This window comes from Anopheles coluzzii, chromosome 2 (genome assembly GCF_943734685.1).
Source record: "Anopheles coluzzii chromosome 2, AcolN3, whole genome shotgun sequence".
NCBI lineage: Eukaryota > Metazoa > Arthropoda > Insecta > Diptera > Culicidae > Anopheles > Anopheles coluzzii.
In genome coordinates, this window is record NC_064670.1 from 73,026,134 (window position 1) to 73,043,347 (window position 17,214).

The window sequence follows — 17,214 nt, forward strand, 5'->3', positions numbered from 1 at the left end:
CCGCACTGAGGACGTCACAGCCCTGCTGTTAACAGTGAGGCCTCAGAATGAGGAAGTGGTCTGTCCACAACACCAGCAAAGACACTGACAGCAATAAACCCTTCGATCACGAGTTGAACGAGAGAATGCGAAAATACTTTTCCTTAGAAGAAAGTCCAGTAAGCTCAATCAACAAATTCCTGCATTGAATGTGAAGAATTGCAAAGCGTTAAAGCGATGATAGAGGGTACCACAACAAAAATCGACGGTCGCTTTACAACAGGTCTGTTAAAGAATAATATTGAAGTGAGTTTCCCACACAGCAAACCGATGGCTGTAGTACGGCTAAATGCTCTAGAGGAAGAGTTGGAGAGCGATCCGGACCTAAAAGAAAATGTACATGATCAGATGTGAGCAAATATTAAAAATAGTTATGCCCACCAAGTAAACGAGATAGAACTATCACCTGCCTGCCAAGAGAGAACCTGGTACTTAGCACTAAATGTAATCGACCACCCTCAAAAACCCGAAAAGAATCGTTTGATAAGGGACACAGCAGCCAAAGTGAATGGAGTTTCCCTCAACTCGCAATTGTTGAAAGGGCCGTATCGCCTGGTGCAGTTTCCTACCGTCGCAAATTTCGCAAATTTAGCCAAAGAGACTATCATAAACTTAATGAAAACTTAGAAGAATAATTAAAGAGCATTAGAAGAAAAAATACGGGAGAGTCATTTAGAAAATATTTCATCAAATTCGTATTAGAAAGGAGGACACTCACTCACAAATATTCCTCTTTAGGTTCGACAAAAATGAATCGCCTAAAGTATGCATAATGGACGTAGAAACTTTTGGAACCAACTGCTTGCCATCCTCAGCCCAATATGTGATTCGCAAAAATGTGGAAGAGCATGCAAAAGAGTTAACACATATATGATCGATTACTATGATAGTTGCGATACGATAGACGAAGCTGGGCAACGGGTGCAGGTGATGAAATTTAAACACGGGCAAACCGGGTCCAACATGCGAAATTGAGTGATCAACCAACCTTCTGAAAATCCCTCGATGGTATTTTAAAGGTGCTGCTCTAGCCGGTCTCGTAGTACAGTCGTCAACTCGTACGACTTAACAACATGCCCGTCATGGGTTCAATCCCCAAATAGACCGCGCCGCCATACGTAGGACTGACTATCCTGCTATGGAGGGGAAACAATCAGTCACTGAAAGCCAAGCCCACAAGTGGGTACAGGCAGGCCTTGACCGACATCGGTTGTTGAGCCAAAGAAGAAGAAGAAGAAGCTCTAAATGCGAGCAATATTGTACAATTACACATATTTACAGACGTTAGCGAACTGGGACACGGTTGTGCCGCTTACTTTCGAATGCAAACACCCAATGGTGAACATTGTGCATTGATAATGGCACGAAGCAAAGTAGCCCCCCTACAACACTTAACTATCCCGAAATTAGAGCTACAAACGGCATTGCTAGAACCAAATGTGACAGCCATGGTGTTGACTAGCATCAACGGTCTGTAGCATATCTGCTATACAGAACCTATTATAATACACACTATCAGCTATAGACACATTGTAACACACTTCGGAAAGCCAAATCACATTATTGCAACACATTCATTATATTACATCAGCAAATCAATCCACACCATAGCAACATACCTAGACCATACCATCCATAGAAAAAACCATTGAGACATTTATCGAAAACAACCGAAACGCGCAACATAAGCAATTCAAGCGTTACTGCAGCAAAGTGGACAAACAGAGAACGCATAGCAACTTATTGCTAAAAGCGCAGTGTAGGCAATGATCGACGAACGTACTCGTTATTTGGCTAGAACAGTTGAAACTTTCCAGAACCTTTGTAAAAACACTAAAAACGCAGCATAAGCACAAAATTGACAGACACCTCACTTCAATATAATGTATAAATTGCACCTCATATCAATAACCTTTAATTAGGACAAAAACACATTCCAAAACCAAATGTACGAAACTTATTGAGTATAAATAAAACCAATTCCGACCGTGGCAAGTCAGATTCGTTCGGACTGCCAAGATAGGACGTTACGCTTCCTAAAAACTTCGTGTACCAACTTATTTCAAGAGTTTAGTTATGTCCCCCTACCCAAGGTAAGGCTTCTAAACTCCAACATTTCCAGTAAGGGAAACTCCTTCCGGGTTTCCATGATCGCCTGGACGATCAAATCAGTCCGCTTCGAATAGTTTGTTCCACCTCAGCTCATGTCAGTAAAGACTGACTCCCCGCAAAAAACGGTGCACGACGGCCCCGCGTACGTTCGATCACATTACATGGCGACCGTGACCTTAATCTGCAATCGACAGGCAGAAGTATAAGCAAATTATTTACAAGTAAAATGTGATAAGTACAACGGTAACGTAAAACGTAAGTGTCGTGTGACAAACCAAAAGTATTGTGACCATAACTAGTGTTGGGTAAAGTAGCACAATTCAGTGTGCTGTGCGCACACGCACTTTGCCCTAAGCGTGCTGTGCGCACTGTGCGCACAGTGCGCACTTTCGCACAGTGCTAGCACAGTGCTAGCACTTTCGCACAGTGCGCTCTCTGAGCACAGTGCGGTTGTGCTAGCACAGTGCTGGCACTTTCTCACAGTGCGCTCTCTGAGCACAGTGCGGAAGTGCTAGCACAGTGCTAGCACTTTTCGCACAATGCGCACACTTCGCACAGTGCGCTCTCTCAGCACAGTGTGCTCTCTCAGCACAGTGCGTTCTCTCAGCACGGTGCGTTCTCTCAGTAAGTTTGCATGCAGTGTGTGTTGCATTGCAGTGTGTTCAGAGAGTGTACTGTGTGAAGAGAGCGCATTGAGCGAAAAGTGTGCTCACCCCCTGTGCAAAGCGACGGAAGAAATCATTCCCTTTCGCGCATTTTCTCATGCTTTCTTTTTCCCTCCTACGGCAAATTTGTCAAGCAGCGTTTCGAGCTACCCGTCCCTGGCTCTGCCTCATACCCCTCGCCTGAGCGAGCTGTCGAAGGTTTAGATGTGTTTTTGTGCGTCAGACGGCCAATCGCTGTCAGCCGTCGTCCGTGCTTTTTCCCTCCATAGCGCTATCTCTTTCACGCGTGCAGCCCAATTTTAAGACCGGTACCGCTACCGATAGAAAATGTAAACAAACGTCAACACAAATTCAACCAGTGCTCATCCCTCCCGTGAAAAGTTTCCCGATAGAAAGCGTGAAAATGGCCTCAAATCAGGACAAGAAAAGTGGCTTGATGTCCCATGCAATTTCCCGGCTCTACAAGCAGCGTCTGGAGGAAGTGGAAAGGGAACTCCTTCTTGCCCAGCAGCCAGAACCTCCGACTGCGGGTAAGTGATCGGTGAACGGTGATTATATGCTGAACGGTGAATATAGCGATCAGTGTTTAACAATGGTTTTCGTGACTATATTTTAGATGACCGAGCGCGTGATGCTGTGCCAGTGCAGTTTGAAGATGTTCCGATGCCCATGGAAGTGATCGGTAAGTAACGATCGTTATGCTGTATGCTGCTTATGTTGTGCTCTCATGTATATCATGTGTTATGTTGCAGACGATGCTGCTCCGCTTAGCGAAAGCGAGGAGGAAGGTACGACCAACGCAAGCAGCGTCGAGGATACAGACGTGGAGGATATCCAGGTCGAGGTGGAAATGCCAGACCATCCGTACGGAGATCTTTCGTGCGAGGATGGCTTGAGGATGTGGGCCCTGCAAACTGGACAAACTCATCGGAGTTTGAACCTTTTGCTGGGCCATTTGCGACATCACTTCCCCCAGACCAAATTGCCACGAGATGCACGGACGTTGATGAACACGCCTGTGTCCGGAGCACCGGAGACAGCCCTTACACCCATCGCAGGTGGGCAGCTGTGGTACCAGGGTGTGGAAAAATGCCTACTTTCATATTTTCGGTAAGCATGTTTTAAACTTCATTAAACTGACAGTGCTCCTGGTCATGTGCTCATTTTTTTTTTCTATTCCAGCGATTGTCAGCCAACCCAGGAGGGGTTCGAGTTGAACATTTTTGTGGATGGCCTACCCCTGCACAAGAGCAGTCGGACCCAATTTTGGCCAATTCTCATGCAGGCTCATAACGTTCCACATACTCCTGTAATGACGGTTGCTATATTCTATGGCGAATCAAAACCGTTATTCGTCCAGGAGTTTTTGCAGCCGTTTGTGGACGAAATGAACAGACTGTATGTGATAGGTCTGACAATTAAATCCCGCTCTTACTGGGTGGAAGCGCGTGCAATAATTGCAGACGCTCCGGCACGAGCATTTTTTAAAGGTATGTAGATAAAATGCACTATATACAGTCAACGCTTTCATTACGACTAAACCGTTGTAACAAGAAATCTCTTGCAACGGGTTAGCGACTGGAGCGGCTAAAATACGTTTTGCGTTTGTCCACTTAACCTTTACATTTATATGCGGTGAAACGAGTTATTTCTGATTTTTTGTGTATTTTTTTTTTCTTTCAGGTGTTAAATTGCATAATGCGTACAGCGCCTGCATGAAGTGCACAATCACCGGATGTACTTCCGGTATGGTGAACAATGCCCGCCTCGGAACCACAAGGATTTTTGTGACGACAAATATCCAACACATGTCAACAACCCTACGCCCTTTACGAGTCTGTTAGGTTGCGATATCGTCGACGATTTTGTGTCAGCCGAAGACATGCACTTAATATACAAGGCAAAGTTGCTACATTTGTGGATAAATGGCTTCCCTGGCGTAATTTGTTACTTGCCACGTCGCCAGCAACGTGAAGTGTCGGCGCCCTAGTCCAAGCGGTCCATCGTTTGCTGGAACTGCAACATGTCATTGTTGCCAAGCGTCAGCAAAACAAACCGATGGACGAACCATCGGTGCGCACGGTTGGTGTCGACACCATAACGACCGTGCGGCAGGGCTTCGCGCTGCGAAAAAACTTTCGCGATCAATGGTTCATGACCAACTCGGGCGAGGTGGTCCGTTACGAAACGGCCACAAAAACAGGCAAGGACGTTACGGTGCAGGAGTACGCGTATTTCAAACAGGTGCCTGCCTTTACGGAACCTTGCCTTTCAACGGAGGCGAATATTTACTCTGCCAACATGGTAGATTTGAATAAGGGTGAACTGCAACACTACGCCAGCAGCACGCTGATGTGCAAGGTAGCTGCAGTGGAAACGGAACAGGAAGGGGTGTTAATGTTTGTACCGTTGACACACACTTACATTTGCTAGACAATAAATTAAAAAAATATGCCTCTTCCCAAAACCCTGGTTAAGTGTTTCGGATCAGGAAGGTAAATAATGAGAAATTATCTTGGGTGCTGTGTGGCAGAATGCATTTTTTGTATTCATGAATTCCTAGTTATTTAATTCATTAATATAATAATAATTCAAATAAAAAACTAACTAACTAAACTAACTATGTACAACACGAAACTAAACTTAACTTGTCTACCTACGCTATAAAAAAAAACTTACACTAAACTAACCTAGATTATCATTATTATTTACATTGAGCATTACTTCTTTGTTTTCATTCTTCGACTTGGCAGGATACCGCAACACGCGTTTAAAAAAATCCACCACGTATGCTGTGGTGATGGGCGCCTTCCAGGTCGCTGCGGCTTTGCAGAACAGCTCGCATACGTTCGGAAAATGTTCCATCGACACCTTCCCGTTTCGCTTAGACCACCGGCAACGCGAAATAAAGCCACTGTCGAAAACAAGATCCCGCACCTCCCTCAACCGTTTGGTGGGATCCGTTGCCATCCGTTGCCACCTCGTTCTGCAACCATGCCAGGCAGTTCTTAGCATGTTGGTTGTCGGTCAACTTCTGTTCCATGCTTTTCAGCTCCTCCTCTGACCGTATGGGCTGCAGCGTGAAACCGTCCGTCGCCGGAAGCGCGTATCCGTCTGGATCGGCACATACTATTTTCTGTAATTTGTTTAGTGCCAGCTCGGTAGCCATGGCGGTCTTCCGAGTGACCATCACTTCCTTTTTAAGGGCGACAAATTCCGCGGCGAATTCGTCGAAGCGGCGGTTAATTGTTGCTGACAGCTCGGTTATCACCTGCAGCACAGCGGTCAGAGGAGGAGCAACGGCAGGAGCATCCGTTGCAACGACAGCAGGAACTGTTGCAGGAACTCCGGCTTTGGCAGGGACGACGGTAGGGTGACGCGGAATTTTGGTCTCGACGGTAGCGATGGTCTCGGGAAGCGAGGCTGGAATGGTGTTGTTGGCGGTGGTGTTGGCGGTGGTGTTCGCGGTGGTACGGACGGTGGTGTTGGCGGTAGTGTTGGCGGTGGTACGGACGGTCGTGTTGGCGGTAGTGTTGGCGGTGGTACGGACGATGGTGTTGGCGGTGGTACGGACGGTGGTGTTGGCGGTGGTGATGGCGGGGCGCTTACCCATAACCTTCCGCACGGTAATGGACGATGGTATGGCGGGGTGACGGGAGTCCTGGCCAATCAGAGCAGAAGGCCGATATTCTGGTACTTTTGAGAACTTGGCCAGCTTGCCACCTGCCCGACCCATTTCCTCCACAGTCATTGACCGCTTCTGCATCAATCTATATTGTTCCGATGTCAGTATCATACCCTCCTGCTTCCCTGTGGCAACGGTTTTTGCTGGACGAATAACGGTGTTGGAAATAATTTTTATGGTGCTCTTGGTGCCGGTGGTTCGAGTGGTAGAAGTGGTGGTGGTGGTGTTGGTGGTGGTGGCTGTGGTGGTGGTGCTGGTTGTGGTGCTGGTGGTGGTGACTGTGAAGGAGGCTGTGGAGGTGGCTGTGGAGGTGGCTGTGGAGGTGGCGCTGGTACAGCCCTGCGGCAGCCAATAAGCCGCACTGTACCGAAGAGTTCCACTGGAGTGCCCTTCATGGGGGATTCATGGTTAGCTAGAGGAAGGAGTCAATTTTAAATTAGAATCATACACATCCGTGTCCATCGCGGTCAACCGGTAAAATCGGAACGGCCATGGAACATGTTGACCAAGGCCAGGTCAATCCAGCGATCGAGTCAACCACGGCACGTAAGAATTAGAATAATAAATAAATAAATAAATACTTACCAATGTATATATGTGTATGCGCTGATTAATCTGAATAAAATTCCTTGAAAAAGCAGCCCGCAAACTAGCCACTGCACACGCGCAAGTCTCGAACGGATATGAGACGGCACCAGCAATACAGCGGCAATATCAATACCAGGAGTCCAGGAGTAGTAGTGTGTGGAACGAACGAAATGAGTACATGTGTGCAATACAGAAAGTCCTCCTCATTCCCATTATCATAAACCAATACCTTTTTGAGCCTTTTAAATACATGGGCGCTGTAGTGTGTAACTTTTTTTTATCGTTATCCACCAACACAATTACATTGCGCCAAATTTGAATTGGTAGAAAGAGATAGCCGTTTGTTCGCATTTGCTCTCTCTCTCTCACTGCGCCTTCAAAAACTGCAATAAATGCGCTGGCTATCGTAGTTTTGGCTGAAGTCTAGCGTATTTTTTTGCGTATTTTTTGACACAAAACGACGCAAAAAACTACGCAGAAAACTGCTCGAATTTGCGCAGCGGGCAGAGAGCGCACTGTGCAAAGTGTGCGCATTGTGCTAAAAGTGCTAGCACTGTGCTAGCACTTCCGCACTGTGCTAGCACTGTGCTAGCACTTCCGCACTGTGCTAGCACAATGCGCACTTCAAGCACTGTGCTGTGCTGTGCGCACAGTATGATGTGCTGTGCGCACAGTGCGCACAGTAGCACTTTACCCAACACTAACCATAACCGGCATTCGACGGGACGTGAGAAAAAAAAAGTGTCAAATGTGCATTTTTTTTTTAACGAAACATTCAACAACGCTGCTGGCACAAGTGACCCTTATGTTATAAATAATAACGGTGAAAGAACAGCCAGAAGCAAGTGCAATGCAGAAAAAAAACAACATTTAGTGCAATGTAGTGCAAAAGGAATGTCAAATTGATGAACATCACAGTGTTGTGAGAACCTACCCCAATGTGTAAAAACGTAACGCTTATGCGATCGATTTACCAAGTAGAGTAACCTTAAAATGGGTAACGACGCATCAAACCCTAAAGCTAATGTTGATGGTGATAATGATCTTACCATTATTCAAACACAAAATGTTCATTCAGAGCAGCATGAAACCCATGAATTAAAACTGAACATTGTGCTGATACTTCTTGCTATCATACTCATGCAAAAAGTAATTAAAACCATTTTCAAAATATTGAAAACTCTAGCAAAACGTGATGCAATCAATAACATACAACTGCCTATATAATGTAACTCATTTTGGTAATCTATACGATTCGTGGATCGCGAAACTACGGTTCACAAGCAGCGATTGAATGAAACAACCTTTCCCAACGTGGAAGACGAAAATACAAGACGAGCCCACTGCCCAATCTGGATTGGCAGGCAAGAATAGACAAGTGTCCCGACAAGACATCGAGCGACGACTGATCGACGACGTCATCGTAGAATATCGAGTATGCACCAAATACCGATTAAACACCCAGCACCGGTATAGATTCAGCGTAGCATCATCATCAGTAGCAACAAAATGCACGCAGCATATCCCATTAAGGTATTGAAACTTTAGAACATAATCAAATCAAATCAAATCAAAGTTTTCAAGCTAGGAAATGAGTTCTATAAAAAGATTACATGAAAACAATTCAAAACAGGAATGATTACTATAAGCGATAGAATTGAAATTTTGAAACATATCTTTAAAAAAATACAGGACCCCAATCAAAGGACTTGTACGAAAACACAACTCAGAATACAAGCCGAGGAAACATTTAAAGAGATTCAAAAAGAGATAGAAAAAAATAAATTCAAATACACCTTTACCAAACTATTAGAATTTAGTAAAATTTCTAACGCACTAATTCATAATATCATTGCTATGAGCACATCAAAAACCAACGACGACTCACATAACAAGACATCTGATTGCTCAACAAATAGCTTAGAAGACAAAAATACCAACTTAACATTATTGACAACCAATAAGTTATCGTTCAAACTCTTAGCACAGACCATATCAGCCTTTCTACAACTCCATAAAAAAATCTAAAATGGCTTTCGATCTTAATAGCGTAGGGTTCTCCGTACTCACGGGCATGCAACCGTTTGAGAGTAAAGCATCCGAATTGACTAAATTCATCGATACAGTCAATACAGTAAAAAGTATGATCAGTTCATCAAATTCCCTTATAGCAATCAACCTCCTACTCACAAAACTAGGAAAAGAACCTAGGGAATTGTTTAAAGAACTGCCTAAATCCTTCGATGAGATAATTGTTACCATCAAATTAAGGTATACGAATACCATCTCAGTCGCCAAAATTTACAAACAATTATGCGACAGAAGAAAAGGAAAAAGGAAATTAAGAAAATTTGAAAATTTTAACACTTTTGCAAATAGCCTCAACGAATTGGCTGATCAACTGCAAACAGCATATATTCAGGAAAACATGACACCCGACATAGCAAAGACACTAACACAGCAAAACGTCATAATAAAACTAAAAGAAGCAGGTATCAGTAGAGACAGCCAACTAATTTTAGACATAAAAGAGTTTTCAAGTATCACCGACATGCTGGATACAGTGAAAAGTTATGAAAGAAAAAACCCGCCACATGAACAGAATAGTCGCACCACAAACTTTACACCGAACGCAAATCGTTCGACACAAGCGAAACCCCGATATGGCCCCCAGACCAACGGGACAAACAGAAACGCAAATGCATTCAAAGCGGCACACAGCAGGGTTATGCATCCACAAATTCAAACCAACACACCCGACAAGAAAGAAGAAGAGGAAGGGGATCGTTTTTTAGACGACGACCAAAACCAATACCCACAGTAGTTTTGATGACAGGGATAAAAACAAACAACTTCATAAAGGTTAAATTGAACATAGCTAACGGGAAAAACACAACATTGGTCATTGACTCCGGAGCTGAGGTATCACTTTTTAAAGCCTCAAGTTTAAAGAAACAAATCCAGTTAAAGAAAAACAAGGAACTCACACTCATAGGTATCACAACAGATACAATGAAAACAAAGGGATACACTCAAGCAACCATTCATTTTGGTGACAAAAATGTCGAGCATACATTTTTTATTATAAAAGACCTACCAACTCAAGCAGACGGAGTATTAGGAATGGACTTTATCAGTAAATTCCAATGCGACATCCTTTTTTCGACTTGGATGTTACAGTTCCGTAACGGAAATGATATCATTGAACACCCCGTTGATGACAGCATCAATGGAATTATTGAAATACCACCAAGAAGTGAGGTAATTCGCAAACTCACTTTAAAACCAATAACAGAAGATTCAGTATTTTTTTCTAAAGAAATAAAACCAGGAGTGTTTATCGGTAACACAATAATTAGCAAAACTGATCCAAACATCAAGCTTATCAACACAACTGAGTCAACAGCCTTTATTAATACAGGCACAATCAGACCACAAATAGAACCTTTAAAAAATTATGAAATTTTCTTGGCAAATAATTACAATACCCCAGAAAGAACTAGAATAATTCAAGATAAAGTTCATATAGAACAAGTACCGGAAATAGCAAAAAGAAATTTAAAAAACCTTATTGCTGAATTTTCAGATATATTTTGTCTCGAAAATGAGCCTATCACAACAAATAATTTCTACAAACAACCAATAGAACTAATGGACAACAACCCATCATACATACCTAATTATAAACAAATCCATTCCCAAGCAGATGAAATTAATCAACAGGTCGACAAAATGCTGAAAAATGATATAATTGAACATTCAGTTTCAGCTTATAATTCGCCCATTCTCTTAGTCCCGAAAAAATCGATTGACGGAAGTAAAAAGTGGCGATTAGTAGTTGACTTCAGACAACTAAATAAAAAAATCCTGCCGGATAAATTTCCTCTCCCTAGAATAGATACAATATTGGACCAGTTAGGTAGAGCAAAATATTTTAGCACACTTGACTTAATGTCAAGGTTCCACCAAATTGAGCTAGAACCAGCATCAAGAAGATTCACTGCATTTTCCACACCAACAGGTCATTATCAATTTACGAGAATGCCTTTTGGTTTAAATATAAGCCCAAATAGTTTTCAACGTATGATGGCAATAGCTATGGCAGGATTATCACCTGAGCTAGCATTTGTTTACATCGACGATATAATCGTTACAGGGTGCAGCGCACAACACCATATAAGTAACTTAAGTAAGGTTTTTAACAAATTAAGAAAATGCAATCTTAAGTTAAATCCAGAAAAATGCTGCTTCTTTAAAACAGAAGTAACCTATCTAGGTCACAAAATAACAGACAAAGGTATATACCCGGATGACTCAAAATACGAAATAATAGAAAAATTTCCTGTACCAAAAAATGCAAATGATGCCAGACGCTTCGTAGCATTTTGTAATTATTACAGAAAATTTGTACAAAACTTTGCAAAAATAGCTAAACCTATTAATAACCTTATTAAAAAGGACGTAAAATTTGATTGGACCAAAGAATGTCAGGAAGCTTTTGAAAAACTTAAACAAAGTTTACTCTCACCAACAATACTACAATATCCCGATTTTACAAAACAGTTCATTATAACAACTGATGCATCGGATACAGCATGTGGCGCTGTATTGTCTCAAATAACTGACGGAAACGATTTACCAGTGGCATTTGCCAGCAAAAGTTTCACGCCAGGGGAGAAAAACAAACCAATAATAGAAAAAGAACTGACAGCGATCCATTGGGCAATCAATTACTTTAAACCATATATATATGGTCGAAAATTCATTGTAAAAACAGACCACAGACCATTAGCATACCTATTTGGGATGAAAAATCCAACATCTAAGTTAACTCGTATGAGATTAGATCTAGAAGAATTTGACTTTGACGTACAGTTCTTAGCAGGGAAAGCAAACGTAGCAGCGGACGCGTTGTCTAGAGTAGTTATTACCTCAGATGAACTTAAGGCTCAGATACCAACAAACATAATGTTAGCAACAACTAACAATATACAAAATCTTAAATCAACAATCCTCATGGTTAATACCAGAGCAATGGTTAAACAAAAAGAGGCTAAAAAAGTAACACCTCATAAACCCATCGATACCAGGTCTGATCAACCAACGATGTGGACAACGGATACACCATCCAAAACAAGGAAGCTTCTAAAAATTAGAACAAGCATTTCCGACAACAATATAACATTTGAAGTGTGCAACAGCACTTACAAGAAAGTCCTAGGGAAAGTTAACGCGAAAGCAGAAAAAAATGGAAGTCAAGCTTTAGAGCTTGCTCTTCTCAACATTTGCAAAATCGCCAATAACTACAAAAACAAAAAGCTAGCCTGGTCTCTACACGACCAAATATTTACACAGTACTCTCATCAAACCCTTAAAGAAATCGCCAACAGAGTGATTGACAAGTATGAATTCATACTGTTTACACCACCTAGGTGGGTTGAAACAGAACATGATCGGCTAAGAATAATCCATGATTATCACATGACCCCTTCGGGAGGACACGTAGGCCAATTCAGACTTTACAGGAAAATAAGAGATACTTACACGTGGAAAAACATGCGCAATGATATCAAAAATTTTATCAATAAGTGTGAAGCATGCTTAGTTAATAAGGTAAACAGACACACTAAAGAACAGACAGTAATTACAACGACGCCTAACAAACCATTTAACGTTATATCTATTGACACAGTTGGACCATTGACAAAGACCAATAACAACTACAGGTACGCAATAACTATACAATGTGACTTGACAAAATATGTTGTAATAATACCTATTCACAATAAAGAAGCAAACACTATTGCAAAAGCATTAGTAGAAAATTTCATATTAGGGTAAATGTACCAATAGTGGTGCAATTTGTAGTGTTGCCGATGTGTTTTAATGGATTTAAGGTGTCAGGAAGGACAATTTCAAAATATTTTAACACATACCAATTGGAATATGTTTTATCTACGCAATCACAACCATTTTTATCATGAAATACATCAAATTGACGAAAAAATTCATATTTTTGTGATTGCTTCGTTGTACCTATAATGGTGGTATGGTTCCTATAGTCGTCGTATTGTGTTCCTATAATGGTGGTAAACAAAGATGCATAAAAAACGGTGTATAATATCAATGAAACTTAGTTTCGAAGCTGTTTTCGTATGAATAGCAAAGATTACTGCCATAATATAGGTTTCTTGCGTAATTTGATCGTAAAAAATGTATAAATTTGATCAATGAAACTATTGACAAAAGTACTGCATCACACCTGTCGTCAACCTACACCCGGAAGAGTGTGCTTGACTTCAAAGTCAATTTTTCATTCAGCCATATAAGCGAATTTTGGCCTGTTTTTGGTAAATTACCTACATAAAACTCATTTCTGTTGCTTATTTTAGTGAAAACAGTACGACATGTAAAAAATATCCTCGAAAAAATCTAAAACGACCTGTTTTCTTTGATTTTATAACTATCACCACTATAGGAACATGCCTGTTTTGTGTACCTATAATGGCACTATGGTAAAAAACACTCAAAAATGCATAAATATGGTCAAAAGGCAAATAACTTTAGTAAAACAATAACATTTCATAACAGTTATGTTGAAAAACTAGTAATTACGTGGTTATGTGGTCATTTAGAACGTTAACAGAAAAATGAGTTTCGTTATGAAATGCTAAGGATTTTGGAAAAATGTTAACACATTTCACAAAATAATGTATTTTTCGGTCACTAAGTAACGGAATGGCCCCATTTAATTTTAAAAACCTTTGTAAAAGACTAAAGAACATTTCACACTAACGTAAATAACTTAATTACTTGTAATTTGCCGTATGAACCGCATTTTAGTGCAATACCACCACTATTGGTACTACCACCACTATAGGTACATTTACCCTAACATTTGGAACTTTTATAGAGCTTAAATCAGATCAAGGCTTAGAATACAATAACGAAATCCTTAACAAAATAACAGAAATCTTACAAATTAAACAAACGTTCAGTACAGCATACCATCCTCAAACCATAGGAGCACTAGAAAGAAACCACAGGTGTTTAAATGAATATCTTAGAAGCTTTGTAAATGAGCACCATGATGACTGGGATGACTGGATTAAATTTTACGAATTTGTTTATAACACCACAGAACACATAGACACAGGTTATACGCCTTACGAATTAATTTTTGGCAGAAAAGCAAATCTACCTCAAGAAATTTACCAAAACAAAATAGAGCCAGTATATAATGTTGAACAATATTATAATGAAATGAAATTTAAATTACAGAAATCACACGAAATAGCACAGAAAAACCTTGTGAACTTTAAAGAAAATAGGCAAAATATACTAAATAAAAATACTAACTCCTTAAAACTTGAGATAGGCGACATAGTGTACTTAACAAATGAAAATAGGAAGAAATTGGATCCCGTTTATATTGGACCATTTACAGTAACAAATATACAAGAACCAAACTGCACCATAATACACAAAACCACCAACAAATCGTCAACAGTACACAAAAACAGGTTAATTAAATCAAAAGAATAACTTCAATCATTTTATTATATACGTTATTCTCCTAAAGGGAGGAGGTGTAGCATATCTGCTATACAGAACCTATTATAATACACACTATCAGCTATAGACACATTGTAACACACTTCGGAAAGCCAAATCACATTATTGCAACACATTCATTATATTACATCAGCAAATCAATCCACACCATAGCAACATACCTAGACCATACCATCCATAGAAAAAACCATTGAGACATTTATCGAAAACAACCGAAACGCGCAACATAAGCAATTCAAGCGTTACTGCAGCAAAGTGGACAAACAGAGAACGCATAGCAACTTATTGCTAAAAGCGCAGTGTAGGCAATGATCGACGAACGTACTCGTTATTTGGCTAGAACAGTTGAAACTTTCCAGAACCTTTGTAAAAACACTAAAAACGCAGCATAAGCACAAAATTGACAGACACCTCACTTCAATATAATGTATAAATTGCACCTCATATCAATAACCTTTAATTAGGACAAAAACACATTCCAAAACCAAATGTACGAAACTTATTGAGTATAAATAAAACCAATTCCGACCGTGGCAAGTCAGATTCGTTCGGACTGCCAAGATAGGACGTTACGCTTCCTAAAAACTTCGTGTACCAACTTATTTCAAGAGTTTAGTTATGTCCCCCTACCCAAGGTAAGGCTTCTAAACTCCAACATTTCCAGTAAGGGAAACTCCTTCCGGGTTTCCATGATCGCCTGGACGATCAAATCAGTCCGCTTCGAATAGTTTGTTCCACCTCAGCTCATGTCAGTAAAGACTGACTCCCCGCAAAAAACGGTGCACGACGGCCCCGCGTACGTTCGATCACATTACAGGTCCGTTCATCGTGATGCTAGTTTGACCAGATAAACATAGGATGGCATCAATGCCACGATCGTAGGGCGAAATATTTCAATATGACTCAGCCATATTTGCAACAGTTAACACGAAGATTAACCGAAGAACCACCGAAGGGAAATGGCATCGACCGTAGAGCCGAGCGGGAACCAGCGAAAGGGTACTTAAGAAACGACGACTGAAGAAGCGCCCTTTTCTCGCGTGTTAAAGTCTCGTAAGAAAGAGTATTTTTTAACCCTTAAGTTTGAATAAAGTGTTAAAAGAACTTTTTGCGTTTACTATGCACGGACTTTTTTAAGTTGAGGAAATTCTGTTGCTCGAGACAACTATATAAGTAGCTGTGAACAAGGATATCTCTACTAAAGAAATCCGACGTAAACTGAAAGCTGATCCTCTGCTCTAGTCTTTAGGCGAAAATGTTACCAACATGCACCATACACAGAATGGGCCACTTGCTTTTCGAGCTGTAGATAAGTGAAGGCTTTAACAGTCTTACCTTCGAAGAGCAAATGCAGACATCCATAGGCGACATCCACACACTCTCATAGTTTGACAAGCGGTATAAAGATGTATGTGTGTTTAGTTTCTTTATTTTTATAGAGACTTTAAGCCGGTTGGCCTCATTCACCAATAATAGACCTAATAATTGGCCAATAATTAAATTATTTCTATACTTAAAATCTGACATTCTTCTTAGCAAGCCGATTGTGGCTTACAAAATACCTTACACCGGGTAGTCTCGGTTTACTTAAAACTATTATCTGTTGATGTTATTAAAAATGTGTCTTTGACAAATATGGTTTTGGTTAGAGTTATTTGAAAAAGTTATTAACACGGAGGAATTTTAAAAGTTTACGCTGGCAATTGTTGGTCTGGCGAGAGGATGGTGTCAATGCCTTAGTCCAATTTGCAGATGCGTTCCACTATATATCCATGGCATTCGGTTAATATGTGACAGACGGTGATGTCGACGCCACAGAAACTGCATAGAGGTGGGTTTGATTTTTGTTATAAAAAGGTTCATCCACACCTTTTTACACCGGGTGTGTCCTATCCGGAGTCGTGATAGGATTCACTGGTCTTGGTATGATAGATAGTCTTGTGGTGACACAACGCGTAACCGCTTTTTAAGACGCGTTACGCATACATAACGCATCGCGCGTAACGTGTAGCACTCACTCACTAACACTAACAATAGCAAACGATTGCACTACTACCATTAGATATTCGATAAGAATTATATTTTATGTTAGAAATAAAATTATTCTACGAGTGACCACCAAGCGAGCAACAAGCCAACTCATTACGTGCACCCGAAAGTAGTGAAATTAGCTAAAACATCCCCATAGTCTAAACATGATGGTGTTGTGGTCTTATGTAATGGTTCTCAGCAAAGAGCGGCCGCTGCTTACCCAATAACTATTCCAGCTATTGGCGATCATGGTTTTGCTAAGGCGGATGAAGTCACGGCGTGGAAGAGTGTTATGGCACCAGGCCGGGTTATTACGTCCTGCGTTGGCTAGTCAGTCTTCTATTTCGTTTCCGTGGATACCTGTGTGACCAGTAATACAGCAGATTGTGACTTGGTGTGAATTCGATATATTGCGGAGTTATTGAATCGGGTCGCGGGTGGTTCCAGAATCAAGTGCTTGAAGGACACTTGCACTATAGGTAAAAAATACGTTGGGTTTGTCTCTGCGTAGGCCTTCAT

The 17,214-nt window shown here is 41.0% G+C and overlaps 2 protein-coding genes across 2 annotated transcripts; both read left to right on the forward strand.

Annotated features, from left to right (window-relative positions):
- The first annotated feature begins 3,171 nt into the window (after positions 1–3,171).
- LOC125908349 (uncharacterized) lies at positions 3,172–4,506 on the forward strand. Its single transcript, XM_049611061.1, has 5 exons — positions 3,172–3,346; positions 3,433–3,498; positions 3,569–3,926; positions 3,999–4,214; positions 4,500–4,506. The coding sequence occupies exons 1-5, from the start codon at positions 3,220–3,222 to the stop codon at positions 4,504–4,506; spliced, it is 774 nt and encodes a 257-aa protein (XP_049467018.1). The 5' UTR covers positions 3,172–3,219.
- A 368-nt stretch (positions 4,507–4,874) lies between these two features.
- LOC125908350 (keratin, type II cytoskeletal I-like) lies at positions 4,875–6,519 on the forward strand. The gene is made up of 2 exons (XM_049611062.1): positions 4,875–5,215; positions 6,219–6,519. The coding sequence occupies exons 1-2, from the start codon at positions 4,875–4,877 to the stop codon at positions 6,517–6,519; spliced, it is 642 nt and encodes a 213-aa protein (XP_049467019.1).
- The last annotated feature ends 10,695 nt before the right edge of the window (positions 6,520–17,214 follow it).

Bases quoted from the DNA above. Each gene is read 5' to 3' on its own strand.
- LOC125908349 (XM_049611061.1), top strand. From the start codon at position 3,220: ATGGCCTCAAATCAGGACAAGAAAAGTGGCTTGATGTCCCATGCAATT. The intron at 3,347-3,432 runs GTAAGTGATCGG...ACTATATTTTAG, and splicing joins GCCAGAACCTCCGACTGCGG to ATGACCGAGCGCGTGATGCT. The intron at 3,927-3,998 runs GTAAGCATGTTT...TTTCTATTCCAG, and splicing joins TGCCTACTTTCATATTTTCG to CGATTGTCAGCCAACCCAGG.
- LOC125908350 (XM_049611062.1), top strand. From the start codon at position 4,875: ATGGACGAACCATCGGTGCGCACGGTTGGTGTCGACACCATAACGACC. The intron at 5,216-6,218 runs GTTTGTACCGTT...TCTCGACGGTAG, and splicing joins GAACAGGAAGGGGTGTTAAT to CGATGGTCTCGGGAAGCGAG.